A 19462-nucleotide genomic window follows, 5' to 3' on the forward strand; every position below is an offset into this window, starting at 1 on the left:
AGTCTATACTGAATCTTGTGTTTTGCCCTCACAGCTTCTCACATCAGCCTTTCAGGGGCAGCATATAGATTTCTCTCCTGCCATTCAAATAATCATTGTTTTCAGATTCCTTTTGAAATCTGAATGAAAGCCCCTTTGACCCACAACTCTTGCAACCTGCATGCCTATAAAACAGCTCCATGTGGACATTGCCAAAGTCTACAACTGTCTTGGACAACCAAGTATGGTGATATGAACCTTGGGCAAACAACAGTGGAAATGTGAAAATCCTGTGAAAGCAGTGTGACAAGGCTATCTTCTCCAAGCAAAGTTTTTCAAATTAGTTTATACCTTTACACCCTTGAGTCTAGCATGGTTGGGGACAAGTAAGTTCCTAAGATGTGCTTAAGGCCTCTTTCCTATGGTTATAGTGCAAAGTATTTGGCCTTGTTTTAATGATGCTCAGTTGCTGGGATGTCAGTCTTTCAGGTTTTGTGCTTCAAAATTATGGCTCAACTCTGATATTTGATTAGATAACATTTGCACACCAAAACTTCTTTCAACACATTTTCAGGAAGCTGTCTGAGCATTGCATTTCCAGTTGTGGCTATAGCTTGGGTATTTCAGAGCATCAAATAGCAAGAGCACAAATATAATAGTAACATAGTCTATTATGTTTGGAATGGATTTGGATAGGTTAGGAATCACCTACTCTACATACCTGGCTTTTGGGTATTTGAGTGGAGGACCATAAAATTTCTCTTCTATTGCTAGCAATGTTTCCAGGTAGACCCGTGTGTGCCATGAAACAAAGCATCCCAGCTTACAGATGAGGTAAGGCAAAGTCAGAGACACAGGCCAGCAAATGGTCTGCAGAAGTCTAAATCACTTCTTGGTGTCTCATATGGAAGCAGAGAAATCCACAGCCAACAAAGACACTGCAGTGGGACAAGACACAAAGAGATCTCATCCCGCTTGGGACCAACCTAAATGGATGTGAACTTTGGCCACTAGATATTAAACTCTTCCTTTCATCTTCCAAAGTCTGTTGGCTTCAAAGTTTGGAGTTTGTGTAACAAATGAGTTCTTATGCTAATTCACCATCAACTATTGTTTTTTAAAACTCAAGTTTACAAAATGTTTTTAAGAGGTTGTCACTGAAGGTACAACAAAATCCAAACTTATACCATAACCTGTGGGACTCTATGTCACCTGGACCCTGTCCACCTGCTCATTCTTACTATAGTTGTGTCCTGACATACCAGCTTTTAAAAAATGCTCTTCAGTTAAGCCAATTCCATTCCCATTGAAGGCCTCTGTTATTGCTGTTTACTCTGCCTCAAACACTTTTCAAGTAAGATATTGCATAATAACTTTTGTCCCCTGATGTAGACATTAATTTTGAACCAGTAACTTCACAATCTGCTTCAGGCAAATAAGACTCTATTCATTAAAAGTTGCTGGAATTTTATGAGTTAGAAGGTTAAAACTAAAGTTTTTGTCATTGATATAATACATGGCCAATCTCTTTTCTCAAGATTTGTTATTCTAAGCTTATTTGTACCCTTTTATTTTCCATGGGATTTGCCATTTTGAGGATTTTGACTTTCAGAATTTTATCATTCAGGTTTTGATCTTTGAACACTGTGTTTTTAGGCATTTTAATTTTTGGGGATTTCAGGCTTTCTGGACTTGTCATTATTGCTTTCAACATTTGGAACTACAGCATTCAGGATTGGGTCTTTTGAGATTATGATTGGCACCCATGTAAATTACTCATGGGAGAAGTGATCTTCAGGAAGTAAGGAGAAATTTTGTGGTACCTTGGCCTCATTTTTTTCAGATACATTTCAAAAATCCTTCTTTTGGTTGGATATTTACTGAGCACTTACTACATACTAGGGTCTATGCTACAAACTGGGAATTTCTCCCCTCCAACAGAGCTTATTTCTAAAAAACCCATCATTAATACTACTTAAATTTGCTTAGTGGTTCTCATATTCTACTTTTGTTACTAAGTGTATTAACTCATTCAATGAGGCTGCTAGACAAAATACAAAGATGTAAACACATAAACTAAACATATATAACAGGTAATTATTTCTATAAAGAAAAATAAAGCAGGGTCTAGTAGAGATGAATAGTTACCTAACGGTATTTATGACTTATCAAAGACTTGCCAATGTTATTTATATAGCAGTAGGGACTTTACAAATGCAACTGAGTTAAGGACTATCTAGGCAGGCCCAGTGTAATTACAGGTTTCCTTTTAAGCGGAAGGGAGAAAGGTTAATATCAGAGAGAGAGACGATATAAGCAGAGGAGGGAAGAGTCTAACTGTTGGCTTTCAGAATGGCAGTAGGGAACGGGAATTCTGCTACCATATTTCTTCAAGAAATTGAACTTGACTTTCGTGTAGTAAAATGGATTTGAGTTTTTTCATCTTCAGGAATGTTTGGTTTTTAAGTCACTAAATCTGCAGTAACTCATTTTTACAGCAATGGGAAAGTAATCCACAGTACTATAGGATATAAGATGCTCATGAATAGTCTGTTGAGGAAGTGACCCTCAAGAAAAGTAAGCAAAATGATGAGACATCTGGTTCAGTATTGGTAACAACGTAGGAAGGGATTCTAGTCAGGGGAAGCAGCAAGAGCTAATGCCCTGAAAAGGGGCTATGCACAGTAAATATGAGGACAAACAAGACAGCTTGGGTGACTGAGCAAGGAGAAAACATTACTAGATATTTTGGAGCAATATTTAGGGGCTAGGTTATAAAGAATCTTGCCTTGAAGCCTTGCTAAGCATTTTGTTTGTATTCTAAGAGGATGGTAATTCCCTGGAAGGTTATACGCAGGGAGTGATCCTTGATCGTGAAGCCCTCATCACTTTTCAAAGGGCAAGGCAGCTCCTAAGTAGAAAATAGCCTAAGTTGGAAGTGCCAATGCAGAGTGAAAGAAAAGCCCAGATGGAAGATACACCCACCAGAGAGGGGCAAAGGCCAGGTAAGGCTGGGCACAGGCTGGGAGGAATAGTTTTTGTAGGTGGAATGGACAGAAATTATTAGTGGGGTGGATGTGAAATATGAGAAAGTGAAGACAAAGATGATATCAGATTTTGATGACATCTATTGTTAATTTGATAAATTCTGTGAAGAACATGTTTTTGATGAAAATCATGAGTTTGGTTTTAGATGTGTCTAGATACTTAATGGGCAGCCAAGTGAAGGTGACAGGTAAAGAGATGGACACCATATCTGAAACTCAGGAGACTGAGGCAGATGGAATTCCCTGTGGATTCCTGGACAGTATATAAAACATGGAACTGAGTGCTCTCTCTCTCTCTCTCTCTCTCTCTCTCCCCCCCCCCGCCCCCCGTGGGTAAACAGATCCTGAGAATATAGGTCTGGAGCACAATTTTTAGAGCTCTAGAAAAGCTTTTGTCAGGATGCATTGTACTCACAAACAGGCGTGTTGAACTGAAGGCCTTAGTGATAATTGTTTTAAGAGCTCTAGAAGAGGAGGGTCTGTCCAGGGGAATTACTTTCATCTTCAAGACAAATCAAGACCAAGGTTGTCTGCTCCTGGCCAGATTTAAATAAGTAATGGCAACCTGCCTTTTTTTCAAAGGTTCTCAGAACTAGCCATTGCCTTGGTCTATTTGTCCTGGCACTTCTGAGATTTTGAAATGCCAGTGAGCTCAAATCATGTAGATAGGCTGACAGCTGTGAATACAAAACACTGACTCCACACATGCAACTCATCCTGTGAAGGGCACACCATCCCTTTCCCACCAATGAGTGCTGAGCCAACACCTGAAGCCTGCATGGGTTTAGCACCAGCTGCACTCCTGCTCCAAGAAACAGCTCATGGCGATCAGATCAAATGGAAGCTCTTCTGTGCTTACTGTGGAAGCCTGGGTATTTGTTTTTAGAGCACTGAACAGGAAGAGCGCTAGCTTAACTGGCACACTGGAGCTTTATGTCCAAAGGGGATTTGGCAAGGCCTATGAAGTCTCAGAGCAGAGAGCTTGGAGCAGCTCTTCTACAGTTACCTTTTCTGCTTGACTTTGCAGTGAGGCCATGAAGATGAGTGAAAAGTGGCCATGTGTCTAAGGGAATTGTTTAGCCACAAGCACACCAGGCCCACGTCCATAATGGCATGAATTTATTTCTTTTTAATCATCTGACTTCTCCATAGGATTATGACTTCATAAAAAGCCTTTTGCATTACCTCCCAATCTACTTCTTCCTTGGTGATTCACTTAGTTTTCTTTTAAAGTTGGCTGATATCAGTTATTGGGGGGAGGGGTTGTTATTGTTACAGCTCCATACATGTGGATGTTGTATTCCAAACAATTTCATGGGAACTCACTTTCTTCCTGCTTGCCTCCACTCCTGGTGTTGGTTATTCTACTTACAGAAACGAGTCCCAGTTTTTGTTAAATGCTGGATCTCCTTGAGAATTTTATTTTTTTTAAATCTTAAAAATCTGGATCCCACTTCTAGAGATTCCAACTATCTTTGACCGTAGCTTCATCAACTGGATTTAAAAACAAACTAACCAACAACTCCCCAGGTAACTTGCATTGAGCCAAGATTGAGAACAGTAGCCTGCAGACTCTTTCTTACGTTTTCCAAATTGTCAGCTAATTTCAGGAGTCCAAGCTCTCTGGAAAAATAGTGAATGGCCCAAGGTTCTTCTTTCCCTTAGAACTACTTTACAAACCTAGCATTTTGGAGAACAAATAAGCTACTCGTGGTCATCTTTCTGCTGGACAGCTAGCTCCACACTAAGGAGGTGGGAGCTTGGAGAAAGCAGGACCTTAATGTCTTCGATCACAGAGGCATTTTATCTTAACAATTTGTCAGATGCACATGTGTGTATGCACACCAGGCATCTGAGGAGGGGTGTGTGTGTGGTGTAAGCTCCCACTGTATCCCAACTGTCTGAAGAACAGGTCTCCTCAGCATGCAAACTGGGTCTGAGAACAGCACCTCACACCACTCTTGACAAAACCCATGCAACTCCAGTTACATTGCCAGGGCATCTCACAACACCAGCGTCTCGCCACAATAACAGTAACTTCTCAGAAATGGAGTGATTTGGGGCCCCTTCCAGTCCTGTTCAACAACTTGTGCACCGTAAGTAGTCGCCGCCCGGACGCGCTGCGCCTGAGCAGCACAGGTTTACCGGACTCCGGGTTTGCCACGCTCCCATGGCACAGTGGGGACCTAGCGACGGAAAGTCCTCCCCTCCCCCCAGCTCCTGCTCATCAACCTTTTGTGGTGGGTGGCCAGCCCTCGGCTGTCAGGGCCAGGCGCAGGACTAGTCTCACCCCCCCATCCTCCCCCCCCCCATCCCCCCCCCCCCCCCCCCCGCCATCCCGCCGGTCCGCCCCGCCCGCCTTCCTCCCGGGCCTCCGCGGGACGCGCCGTTGCCCTGGCAGCACCGGACGCCGCTGGAGCGTGGCTGCCGCAGCCTCCCGCCTAGGGCTCCGCAGACCCCGGGCCCGGGCTCGCCATGCCCCTCGGGAGAGGCAGGAGCCGGGTGAGCGCCCTAGAGCGCGGCGAGGTGGAAGGGGCCCCCCGCGGAGGCGGCGTCCGGGCCCACGGCGCGGCCCCAGGCCGAGCGGATTCTGCTCCGGGGCATCTTCGAGATCGGAAGGGGCAGCTGCGACGTGGTGCTGAGCGAGCGCGCCCTGAGCTGGCGCCCCATTCTGCCCGAGCGCCCCGCAGGTGAGAGGGCCCCCGCCCGCCTGGTGCCCAGGCGCCCCCGGGGCCGCCCCTCTCCTTCACTCGGCCACCCCGGCCCGGCCCCGCCCCTCTCCGCTCGGCCCAGGGGGGCTCCAGCTCTGCTCGGCGCCCGGCCGCGTTCTCTCCCCACACCCCCAGCCGCCACCTCCTGCCCAGCTGCAAAACCCTTCCTGCTACCAGCCGCCTCCCCCCGGCTGTCCGCGTCCCGGTGCCTAGCCCGGACCCACGTCACACTCTGCTTCTGCTGGCATCCTCAAAGGAAAGCGGGAGCCAGGAGAGGCGACCACAGAGGCGGGAAGGGGCTCCGCCGGGATTCGCCTTTGGGCATCCTGGGTTTGAACCCAGGCGCTGTCCTGGGCCCTGGCCCTTAGTTCTTCCACTCTAGGCTGACACTCTGCCACTTGAGCCACAGCCACGCTCTCCAGTGTTTGCTAGTGAACTGTAAATGAGAGCCTCACAGACTTTCCTGCCTCAGCTGACTGGAAGCTTGATCCTCAGATTTCAGCCTCTTGAATAGCTAGGATTACAGGCCATAGGTGCCATGCCATAATTTCTCAGAGGACAGAAGCTTTAATAGGAAAAGACATTGCCAGGTCTTCGGTGACCTCCCTGCCCCCAGTAGTATGTAGCTGCTCCTGTATGCCTTGAAGGACAGTCCCAGGCCCAGGATCTTGCCTCTGCAAAGAGCAAGGTGTATAACTGACTTGGGCAAGTGGGTTCACCCCTCTGAGTTACGGTTTATTCACCTGAAAAATAAAGGATTTGTGGCCTGTCTCAAAGTGCTACCAGTTCTAACCACCCGTGAAGCTGCCTTTCAAAGAAAAACACTGAGTATTTTGTCCACTGAGAGAAATCTGAGTAAGGTTTGAATGGTCAATGGGGTCAACCGTCTGGTGTGCGTATTGTGTTTTACAGCAGGAACTTTTCAGCCCTAATGAATCCGAGGGACTGGCAATTGCTTCTTTACAGGTATTGCTTCTAGAAGGCAAGTAGACATATGTCTGAAGAAGAGAGTTTAATCAAGGCTGGTTGTAAGCAGATATTTTTTCATTCATTTTCTCGTCTTACCTTCATTTTATTTTCAAGTAATCTCTTCAAATGTCTTGGTCTAGATTTTCATAATTGATTTAGTCAGTATTAGGACACTATGTGTGAAACATTTTACAAATAAAAGAAAGAGTTCAAATCTTAATGATTGCTTACAACTAATTTTCCACATCCTTCTAATCTCATGTTACTTTTGTTCTTTTTTTTCTTCCAAAAAATATTATCCCCACCACAGTTTTTAACTCAGCTCAATTACAGCAATGGCTGGAAAACCTAATAATTTGAGCTTCAGAATAGTCTTCAAAGTATTTCTTATAAGATAATTTTCTTGAGCTTTCAGTTTATACAAACATGTTTACTTACCAGAAACTTAACAATGATAAAGATGAAGTGGAAAAATGTGAAAGCAAGGAAAAAATACCAATCAATTTTAAAACAATGAGACTTGGTGATTATGTAGAACTTAGCCGAGCAGGATATATGCAAAGTATTAATCTGCCTAAGCTGTTCAGGAACAGATGCACGTGAAACAGATACCCCGTGTTCTGTTGTGTACATCCGAACCCAGACATCTGTCAGCAGACCGTGTGGTCAAAAAGCCGGGTTAACCCCCCAAATGACCTGTTACTCATGTGAATTATTGAAGGACTAATTACTCAGTAAGACATTTGCTTTGATTCTTCCATTTTCACATTAAGGGGAGGCACTCTACTTAAAAAAAAAAACAAAAACCCCAAAACCAAAACCAAAAACAAAAAAGCAAGAAACAAACAAACAAAAACCCCTGTGTATTCCTGAGCTGTGAATTTTTGAGGAGTTTTAAAAAGATGATCATGAAGCTTCAGGCTTACTTACTAACTGAATGTACAGTCTCTTATGTTTGACAGATCTGTTAATCTATCATAAAAATGTTCTCCAAGACTTTTTAGTTTGCTGTTAAGGACAATTGGTCCTCAGAAAAACTAATGTGGATTGACATTCTTCTCCAGAGGACTGCCACTTCCATTCCACGTACATTTTATGTGATGTTGTGGGAGGGGGAGGGGAGTGGTGGTGGAGGAGATTGTATTAAAGTGGCATGTCCAGCTGTCACCAGCTACCTGAGGTCATCGAATACCAGAAATTTGGCTAGAGTGACTCCACAACTAAATTTTAAATACTATTTAATTTAAATCTAATAGCTATATGGGCTGAGAAACAACTACATTCAACAATGAAGCTGTAACATGGAGAGCTGAAAATGTTTCTGAGCTGGAGGGGGGGGGGGGTGTGGCTCATGGAGAGCCTTGCCCAGCGTTTGTGAGGCCTGATTTCAATCCTTAACCTTAATGATATCTTTATATCTATATCTATCTATTAATCATCCATTTATCTATGTCAAAAACTATTTTTTTACTCAGACTTTGAAAATGTCTTGTGTAGTTAAGCTGTAGTTGCTTAAACCAGTTATCTCAACTTCTTTGGAGATAGAAATTAGGGGGATCACAGTTCAGGGCCAGCCCAGACAAAAAGTTGGTAAGGCCCCCTCTCAGCTGGCCATGATGACCATGTCTGTAATCCCATATATGTAGGGAGCATCGGTGAGAGGATCATGGTCCTAGGCTAGCCAGGTAAAAATACAAAATCCTAACTGAAAAATAAAATCTAAAAGCAAAGAAGTTGAGGGTGTGGCTCAAGTGGTAGAGCACTTACTGAACAAGTGAGTCTAAACACTAGTACAGGTGCGAAAAAAGAGATACACAAAAAATGTATTGGTTTTTACTATTATGATTATGATTATCAGTGCTGATCCTGGGCCTTGAATTCAAAACCTGGGCACTGTCCTTTGAGTTTTTATGCTCAAGACTTAGTGCTGTTACACTTGAGCCATAGTTCCACTTCTGGCTTTTTTGGTAGTTAATTGGAGGTAAGTATTTCACATTCTTTCCTGCCCAGGCTGGTTTTGAACCATGATGGTCAGATTTCAGCCTCTTGAGTAGCTAGGATTATGTGCATGAGCCACCAGCACTCAACTGTTTTTAAATAAATGGAGTAGTGGCAAAGTTGAGGTCTAGTATGTAAAATCATGTTAATTCTCCTCATTGTCACTGTAGCTTTTTTGTTTGTTTGGGTGGTACTGGAACTTGTATGTAGGGCCTGTACTTGCTTGGCTTGCGCTCTATGACTTGGGTCATGCTTCCCACTTTGCTTTATACTGGTTATTTTGGAGATGGAGTTTTATGTACTTTTCTGCCCTGTCTGACTCTACACTAATATTCTTTAGATCTTAGTCTCATGAACATGTACTCTGTCTCTTACAAAAACAGTGCATTCAAAATGATCACTTTCCTAGCTGATATATTTGAACCATGAAAGTCTGCAGATAAATGTTATTCCTAAAAATGCTCCTACCACAGTGCAACATCTGAAGATGAGCATTCTTAAAAATGCATCCAGTGTTGTGTCTCCTCTCTCCTTCCTTGTGAGAAGACTGGGTTTGAGTACTGCCTTGGGCAGAAATGAACAAACTTAAACGCTGTTCACTCATTGTCTGGGTACTTCTGGAGAAGTATGTGACTTCAGTTGCAAATTCAAGATGAATTTTGAGGGTACCTGTGGTTGCCCAATACCAAGTCCTTGTAGCACAATGTTCCTTCTCAGAGTTATATTCCAGCAATCACACTGATCATAAAAACTTGTGAGGACAAAGACATTGATAATGATTTTAGTAATAAAGAACAACTTGACTTAGACCTTGTCACTGTAGTATATTTTAGTGCCCAACAATGACAATTCTTATCCATTCTACATTTGTTCCATTTTGCATTTTTAGGCCAATAGAAGCTTCTTTGCCTTTATTTCTGAGTCTTTTTGACATTCCTTCAGCTTTCTGACATTTCTCTGGGGAATGATCCAGCTTCCTTACTGGAATGTTATGCTATTCTGGGCTCCTATTGAACATTTCACATTTCAGATATGCATTTTACCCCGTCATTGAAGACTACTTCTTTTGGGGGGCAGTGGTACTTAGAAACCACAAAGAAATAGTTCTAAGCATGCTCACTGCTAAATTTCCCCTGTCTGTCTCTTGTTATGTTTCTAGATAACAGAACTAGAAAATAGCTCTTTTTGGTGTAGTTGTGTTTTGTTTTTGGAAAGAAACTATACCATGTAATTATGTTGATACTTTGATTCAAATTTAGGATTAAGGCATTTTTATAACAGTTCATTTTCCCTACCATTCAAGTCCTGATTCCTAAGAATAACCTCATTACTTATTTGCTTTGTCTGTATTATATACAAACATGAAAAATAGAATAATAACACTGATGCTCCACCAACAATGTAGTTACTGAAAAATCTTAATTTAGTTAAGTGTTAAAGTACTTAAGTGTTAAATAGTTCTGCAACTTATTTATCTTATTTTTTGTGTGTGCAAAGAGTATAAACTGCTGCGGAGATACAGTAATATTACATGTGTTTCTGAAACTACTCCAATTTGAAATTATATCCCAACTTGATACATGGACTTGTTTCATTTTTGGTTTTGATTTTTAGGCACTATTTTTCTTAAATTTTGTAAAATATATAGATATTTCCAAAATCAAGTCTAAACAAGCTGTGTTCTTGGGAGTAAAACTTTCATCTATGTCTCTTTCTGCCCTTATCATTCCTCCTCCTTTTTTAGTGGGGAATGGGGTAGGGTGGGGTGTAAAACAGAGTAAGTTCATTTGAAAGTAAAAGAAATTGGTGGAAGTAGGGAAAATCTCCTCCTCCATCTGTCCATCCAGAAAGGCCTAAAGATGAGCCTATTGTAGTACTCTTTCAGTGGGCTTCTCCTGTATCTCCTCCCCTAGGCTTTGCTTAGATTTCTTGGTGGCTTGTATATGCACTTACCCTGGCTTTTTTCATTGGTCAAGTGGGTACCCAGGACATTGTGGGATGAAGAATTTGAACGGAGCCCTTACTGCAAGTAAGCTTTCTTGTCTATTATTTCTTGAATATAGGCAAGCGTGTGTATATTGCCCCATCCATACTATCTTCTTATATTCATGGCAGTGTGCATCATTTCCCCACCTTGATTTCTTTCTCATTTAGCAGTTTAGCCAATGTACTGACTCTACTATGTAGTCTTAATTTATTTTTAAACTGCCAAATAGGATAGGATAGGTTACTGAGCAGCTTTCTGTTAAGTATTTAGGTTGTTTCTCATCATTTTTGCTCCTTCTTTCCTTCCTTTTTTTCTCCCTTTTTTCCTTCATTTTTCCTCCCTTTTCCCTTTCTTTCTTTTTTCTTCCTTCCTTCCTTCCTTCCTTCCCTTCCCTTCCTTCCTTTCCTTTCCTTCCTTCCTTTTGTTTCCTTCCCTTCCTTCCCTCCCTCCCTCCCTCCCTCCTTTCCCTCCCTCCCTCCTTCCTTCCTTCCTTCTTTCCTTCCTTCCTTCCTTCCTTCCTTCCTTTCTCCTTTCTCCTTTCTTTCTTTCTCTCTTTCTCTCTTTCTTTCCTTTCTTTCCTTTTGGTGGGTCATGGGGCTTGAGCTCAGGGTCTGTTCCTGAGCTTTTCTGCTCAAGACTAGCACTGTACCACTTTTGAGTCAGAGAGCCACTTCCAGCTTTCTGGTGGTTAATAGGAGATAAGAGTCTCATAGACTTTCCTGCCTGGGTTGGCTTCGAACTGTGATCCTCAGATCTCAGCCTCCTAAGTAGCTAGGATTACAGGTGTGGGCCACTAGCACCCAGCTTATTATTTTTGTTCTTTCAAAATGTAGTATAATAAAAAATTTTATGCAGTCTTTAAAAGTTCTTCCCCAATGTGCTTTTGAGATACACTCTTGAAAAGGAATCATTGAATGAAAGATACCTATATAATTTTGCTCAGTGTTTAGTTTACCTTATTTATTCAAAACCATTTTGTTATTTTTCCTTTCTTCATAATTATGTGAAAGCATTTGCTTTCTGAATGTTTCTTCAAAAACGTATATGATAAAACTTTTATGAAAAAAACACTCTGATTCAATAGACTGATAAACTGACATGTTGAATGATAACCACTTTGTACAAAATACTTAAAGATAATAAAAACAATTAAAATACAATCTGATAAATGAGAAATAACATCTCAGTATAATTTTTATGTTTTTCTTTTCTTTTTTTTTTTTTTGTCAGTCATGGGGCTTGAACTCTGGGCCTGGGCTCTGTCCCTCAGCTCTTCAGCTCAAGGCGAGCGCTCTACCACTTGAGCTACAGCGCCACTTCCAGTTTTCTGGTGGTTTATTGGAGATAGGAGTCTCATGGTCTCTCCTGCCTGGGCTGGCTTTGAACTGCGATCCTCAGATCTCAGCCTCCTGAGTAGCTAGGATTACAGGCGTGAGCCACCAGCGCCCGGCAGATTTTTATGTTTTTCTTATTAAATCATTTGTGCTTTCAGCTTCTACCTCCTAACATTTAGGATATTATATATTGATAATATCTACTCAAGGTTTCCACAACCTAATGGAAAACATATGGCAAGAATATGACTGCATGGTCTAGTTTATGAGCAACGAGAGATTAAGTACCATGTAAAGTACCATGGAAGAAAAGCAATCATTCTACAGAAGGAAAAGCAATCATCTCACTGAGTGGTTGGAAGGAGATGTTGGGAGGGTAGGAAGTGAACTCAACTTCAGTGTTGAATAAGAAGGTGACAAAGGTTGTTAACAGACACCAGGGTTGTTTCATTTATTTCCTTCGATAAGTTTGGGGTTAGGAATAGATGGATAGAGTTCACAAGGAAGAACCAAGTATGACAGCCTGTATGCCAGAAGACTAGGAGCAGTGTGACTGGGAAGGTGAGGGTAGGAGGAAGGTCTGTTATCACAGACCATAGTGGAGGAAGTTGGCTTGAGGAAAAGGGAAGACATAATTACGCTGCTGAGCTTTTTGGTGTGGACCATAGATGGGTCAGGGAAACAGCTAAAATGGATTCTCAAATCAAAAGAAAAGTATAGTCTAGCAAAGCCTCAGCATTAGTGTGCCCATGATTAACATGGCCACTACAGGAAAATTGCTTGTGAAAATGCACTAACTGGAGAAATTACTTTGGAAAGGCTGCACATTGTATTTTAACTGAGCCTCGGCATCTCTCCTGCTGTATCTTGTTCCTTAATAGAAGTTACTGCTGAAAAATCATTGTATTTAAAGTTTTCTTTTACAGGAAAAATATTTATTACAATACTGGTAAACCAAGTTATAATAAATGGATATACTCTATAATTGGTCAGTTAATAGAAATTTGTAAATGTGTCAACATTTATATGTAGAAAATAACTATCCTTTTATTATTATTGTTGTTGTTATTGTTATTATTATTTGGTGCTAGTACTGGGGCTTGAACTCAGGGCTTCAAGATCTCACTTATCTTTTCTGCTTAAGGCTGGTAATCTACCACTTGAATTATATATCCCTCTACTACCAGATTTTTGGTGGTTAATTGGGGATAACAGTCTCATGAACTTGTCTGCCCTGGCTGGCTTCAAACTGTGATCCTTAGATCTCAGCCTTCTGAGTAACTAGGATTATAGGCATGAGCCATGAATGCCTGGCTTATTTGTCCCACTTTAAACATAGAAAAAGTTGTTCAGTCACTTCTTAAAATTTCCATATTGGTAGTTCTTTGGTTTTACACAAATAATATTTCTCAGTTTCTAAGTTTAGTGAATGTTTTAAGCACATAGTTCAAAGCACATTTTAGTGTCCATGCACTTTCTTGTCTTGGCTGGCTTTGAACTGTGATCCTCTGATCTCAGCCTCCTGAGTAGATAGGGTTACAGATATGAGCCACCAGCACCTAGTGATTTTCTTAGATTTTAAGTGTATTTTCATGCCAGAAAGTAGAGAAGTATGACAGCATATGTTGGTATTTGATTTTTTGTACAGATGAAAACTTCCTATAATTAAAGTTTTGGATAATGAAATGCATTCTGTATTTCTTATATATCTCACTCTAATATAGTTTTTACAAGAGTTTCTAATGTGGTACAAATAAACTTTTCTTTCAAAATCATTTTCATTTCCTAAATTCCTCATTTCTGGAAGAAATTGTTAGCTTCTGACCATTAATGATAAGTAACGTTTTCAAGGTGGCTGGAATGTTATTACGCTATGAACAAACCTCTATTATATAGAACATCTTGGAAACAAGGACATATCTCAAAGTGAACCTTATTTTTCTAAAGTCTTCTTAGCATTTGAATGTCTCCATAGATACCTACTATACTTATCTTGCACACAGTTCTACACAGAGAATAATATGTACTGTATGCCACCTAAATCCCAATAGTTAGTATGAAAAGCTATGGTATGCCTTTGAATTTGGCTTTTTAGAGGCCTTTAGTCAATAACAATTAATGTACATTGCTCTCTTTTGGGTGATGTGACTAGCTTCCAAGAAATATAATGGAAGATTTTAGCCTTCTGACATTAAAAGTGATAATATACTTACAAAGTTACGTGCTATTTACATGAAAATAGTTTGATAGTTTCTTATTTCTTAACTAGTAGACAAAGGATACCATATTGAAGTCATTAATGTGGAAGTCAAAGAGTTCTTGTTCCCATTCGAAACTAACCAAGTATTATCATTGGCTTTGAGAATAACAACTGTCTTCACATTATTCTTGGGGAGACTGGGAAAAATTTAGTGGATTACTATAAAAACTTCAGTATCTCAATTTGATTAGTGTTCTGCTTTTGTATATTCTCAATAAGAAGAGTTAAATGGGAAGTCAACTTTGAAAATTCAAACCATCTATCAGGTTCAATTTACTATTAAAATCTTGTGCCCTGGATATAACCTTCTAATTTTGTTTCTTCATCATAGTGAAAGTGCTGGTCATTATGATGCTAGTGATGCTCTTTTGTCTGCATGCACTATTGCAACATAATGTGTTGTACATTTGATATGGATATTACCATATTGCCATAAGGAGCTGCTATTATTTTAGACCCCAGCTGATTCTATGATAGTGTCAAATTTCTTTAGCATATGCTTATGTTTTTTGTACAACTGACCTGAAGAAACATCTGCTGTGTTTGTGGTGGTATCTACTGTTTCTTTTTAAGATTTTGACTTGTCAGGGATTCTTTAAAACATACATGTCCAATACTTCAATAGGTTAGGTTCTTTTTCTGTCTTTTTTAATTGATATAGATAAAGCTTATTAAGTAGTTTTATAACATACTTCACAGATTTTTTAAGATTTTGACTTGTCAGGGATTCTTTAAAACATACATGTCCAATACTTCAATAGGTTAGGTTCTTTTTCTGTCTTTTTTAATTGATATAGATAAAGCTTATTAAGTAGTTTTATAACATACTTCACAGAGAAACTGAAGCTATGTAGATGTCTTAAAAAATCTCTTCATATTTGTGCTTGGCTACTACTTCAAAATATAAAGTTACAAATTTAACAAATCTCTTAAGCTACAAAGTTTTTAGCTTTCTATTAGACCTGAAATTTTTCTTTGAATTCATTGATGACTGTGTGAAGTAGTGTTGTATCATTGGTCAGTTCATATACTGGTTTTAATGGTTGTGTAAGGTCAAGCAAAGAAAGTAGAAGGGCAGTTTTTATAAACCTATTAGATCTCGCTGTAGAGGAGCTAGAGAAATATATGGAAAAGGAGCCATTGATTGCCTAGCCATTGGCACTCCTACCTTTATTCACTTTAACAAGATCTTGACTGAGATAATCTAACTAACCAGTAATAACCAAGAATTTAAATTATTGAATGTTTCCTTTCCCAGTTTCTCCTTTATTTTCTTTAACGTTTTTTCAAAAATGGAGCTGGGAGTACTTCCCAGGTCACATGCACTTTTATTTTTTTAAAGAATCTAGAGACAACCTGAACAGTGATGACCCCCATATTTATACTTTTAAAACCAATCTAGAATATCACTCAAATGAAGGCTCTTTGAATAGTAGAAGTTTTCCATGTCTTTCAGTGGAAAATGAATAGGTACTCTCCTTTTTACTTGATTAGAGGATTTTATCAATTGCATTTTGTATACTCGACACACAGAATACCAAGCCTAAATTTAATAAAACATATATGCATGAGAGGCATAATTCTTAGTATCAGAGTATTCCAATATTAAGATAACTGGAAAAACAAGGTTTTATTTTTGACTCACCTCTTCTGCCCCAGCCATTGGCTTTCTATCTGTGTCATCATTTACATATCTATGCTCATTCAGTAGCCTGGCTGCTCTCAGTTCCTTTATGTCCCTTGGGTGACTTATGTCATTAAAACAACCTTCTGTCCCCTTGCTTGTCACCACTTGGCTGAAACTGAAATGTGCTCTGTGCCAGTTACCTTAAGTGCCTTGCCTCTTGTGGCTCAGCCTTGGACGCTGTGATATCTGTGCCTTCTTTTCTAAAACTCAGTCCTACCAGGGATGAAAGGACCACTAGAACGGTTAGTTTTGATGATAAAACCCAAATGAGGCTCTGCTGAGTTCTCAGCTTGCTTTTTATTTAGGCCTGAAATAGGAGAGCCAGGGGCCACTGTGTCCCTTGAGAAAGAAGTATTTACTTCAGCCTTCTGGGCCCAACACTCAACCCTTTAAACGGGCTGGTGGGATGAACCCAAAGGGAATGCAATTTCCCTAAATTGTGGTTTAGTTTCCCTTGCTGTAAAACCTGAGTAGGACTAAATAAGGGAAGTCTCCAGTGACTTTCTTTGGCCTCCTGAAGAGCAGACCATTTATTTTGTCATAGCTCTCATAGTGGCCCTGGACCCTGGCTCTCCTATTTCAAACCTCAGTCCCTCCTCCCCAACCCAAGGCTCTTGAGGACCAAATGATAAAGGGGCTTGCACATGAGGCAGAGTATATCTGGAGTTGTATTTGAAATATGAGAGATTATTTAGTAGCTTTCACTTGATGCTTACTACTTGCTCTATTTTTGTTTTTAGTTTTTAACACAGTGAATTTTTCAGTATTACTATGTGATTATGTGGTTGCAGGGGGTGGGGGAGTGGGAATATTAGGAAATACATTTCCATGAATTTTGCATATTGCCTAGACTGCTACCCTGAACAGGTGGGCCCATAATTGTTTACTTGATGCTCTTTTTAAAAGTCATTTATATCATGGGAAATTGAAGAATAGCAAAATTAATTTGTTTAAGCATTCTTTAGGAAATCTTGTGTGTGTGTGCACTAGAGGAACATTGGGTTTCTCCCTTAAAGGACAAGGCTTTGTTTTGCTTTTAATAAGACACACTCTTTATAATTAAAACAAAATCCCAGTGTTAAGGGATTACTGTTTTAAATAATTGGATTTCTTTTCTTTGTTTCTCTGATCCCTATATATATGAGAATACATCTATTAGTGACTTAGGATAATAAATATTTCCAAATTAAAAAATTCTCTTATCTACCGAATTTTAATAGTGCCTCTCAAAATTTATGTATAATGATAATGGGGTAAAATAAGGTCAGAATTTGTGTTAGATTTGGTTAAAGCAAAGATAAAGATTAGTTAAGAGTAATAGCTGTTAAAACACTTTTCAAATGTTAATTTAATTTTTTCAAAAATTAACAAATTATTCAAACTATGAGTGTCATTATTCATATAATTTTTATTTAATACTTTCCTTAAAATATACAATTTTGTACTTTGTATTTGTGGTTTTAGATAACTACTTTCTTGAAATGGTATTTTAATGTCTAAAGATTATTTAATTTGAAAAAGATTATGAATAAAAAGCTTTAGCAAAAGGAAAATGTAAGTGTTCCCTGGAACACTTGAAGAATAAATTCCAGACCCTGCCTTTCTTTTTCTTTCCATAAACGCAGTGTCCTGTTATGAAACTTAAATTAACATATATTAATTGTATAAAGGGGTTTCATTATATGTCCATTCATATATACAATGTATTTTAATCAAATTCACCCCTTACTCTTTATTTCTGTTTCTCCTTTTTAAAATAAATTTTAATAAACTATTATATTCATACATGTATATAAACTTCAATAATATTGGCCTTCTCTTTCCTGTTGGTCCTTCCCTGTTCAACAATTCCTCTTTTGTGTTCAGGGCATTTTTCTTATGGTCTAGATTCTGCACATGAGGTAATACATAGCTGTCTTAAAAATATCAAATAGCTCACAAATTTGTGTGTCATCTTTGCACAGGAGCTATGTTAAACTCTGTAACTTTTGTTTATTTGATACAAAGTGTGATCCCTTTTATAAATCTCTTAAATCATATATGAACTCATCAGGTGGGTGTGAAATCTGGAAGGGATACTTTACTGGAGCAAAATCTTCCTCACATCAGAATTTGAACTACTAGGGAAGAGTCGGGGAAGGAATGTGCCTGAAGGTCCACTTTACTAGTTGATTACTTCTGAGCTTTGATATGCCTTTTAAAATCTGTTTAGTCTCAGATGAATCTTGACTGGTGACTTTTCAGGGTGGGTTTGTTTGTGTTTAGACTCTCAAAAAGACTCTGGTTTTAGCTCCAGTACAAGGCTTTTTGAGAACCAGTGCAAATCTGAGACAAAATATCAAAATTTTTAATTTGGCCTTTCTGGAAAGCAATGTGGGACATAACTTACAAATGATACCTACAAATAGTACAACAGAGTTATCAATTACCTTTATCTGTGCCTTGCTATCTTGTGGGACTGTTACCTAAAATAAATTCATGGCCTACCAATATAAGTCTAATGTTACACTTAACATGAACTAGCCAGTTGTTTAAAGATTTTTCCTCTTTTTTTGACATCAATATCCTTTAGTGTGCAAATGTGGAAATGTTAGAACAAGGAAGTGAAATGGGAAATGACCTGCTTCTCTTTATCATGTGCTCCCTATTTTATGACAGGGCAAGAAGCCCTTAGTAAAGACATCTTAGAAATAGTGAAGAAGAAACATAGAGGACAAAATGAGAAAGGATTGTGTGAGTAGCCTTTCATAATAGCATAACAGCCTGAGCTGCTTAAGAACTGACATTCATTTACTTTTCCCACACTTCAGCATGTTGGAAGATCAAGTTGCTATGAGGGGGACTGGTTCCTCTCTCTTCCTTCCTTCCTTTTTCTTTTCCCTTTCCTTTTCTTTTTTCCTTTCTCTCCCTCTCTTTTTTCTTTTTCCTTCTTTCTCTTACTCTTTCTCTCTCTCTCTTTCTCTTTTTTCTCTTTCTATCATTCTCTTTCTTCCTTTTTTCTTTGTCTCTCCTCTCCCCCACTTTGTACCCCTGTTTGGGCTTCAACTCAGAGCCTGGCATTTTCAGTTGGTTTTTCTTCTCAAGGTCAATGCTTTAACCTTTTGAGCCACAGCTCCACTTCCAACTTTTTGCAGGCTAATTAGAGACAAGTGTTATACACTTCTCTACCCCATCTGACTTTAAACTATAACCTGTAGATGTCAGCTTTCTGAATAGCTAGGATGACAGATGTGAGCCACCAGCATCCTGATTCAGGTTGGTTTCTGGTGAGGCGTCTCTCTTTGGCTTGAGGTGGCTGACTTCTTGCTGTATCTTCACATGATCTTAACTCTGTGTCTACACAGAGGCTCAGAGATAGATCTAATTATCTCTGTGCTTACATAGACACAAGTTCTATTAGATAGAATAGGCTCCCACCCTTAAGACATCATTTAACATTCATCATCCCTTCAAGATTTTATCATCAAATATAGTCACCTTGGGGTTAGAG

The 19462-nt window shown here is 39.5% G+C and overlaps 1 protein-coding gene across 1 annotated transcript in view; it reads left to right on the top strand.

The window, feature by feature from the left end:
* Positions 1–5501: 5501 nt before the first annotated feature.
* Positions 5502–19462, top strand: part of Cerkl (ceramide kinase like) — an 86685-nt gene continuing 72724 nt past the window's right edge. The window contains 2 exon segments of the mRNA XM_042688227.1: positions 5502–5564; positions 5566–5716. Of these exon segments, the coding sequence (XP_042544161.1) occupies positions 5502–5564; positions 5566–5716 (214 nt within the window).

The sequence above is a fragment of the Dipodomys spectabilis genome, unplaced genomic scaffold, assembly GCF_019054845.1.
Source record: "Dipodomys spectabilis isolate Male_0828 unplaced genomic scaffold, ASM1905484v1 ptg000115l, whole genome shotgun sequence".
Classification (NCBI taxonomy): domain Eukaryota; kingdom Metazoa; phylum Chordata; class Mammalia; order Rodentia; family Heteromyidae; genus Dipodomys; species Dipodomys spectabilis.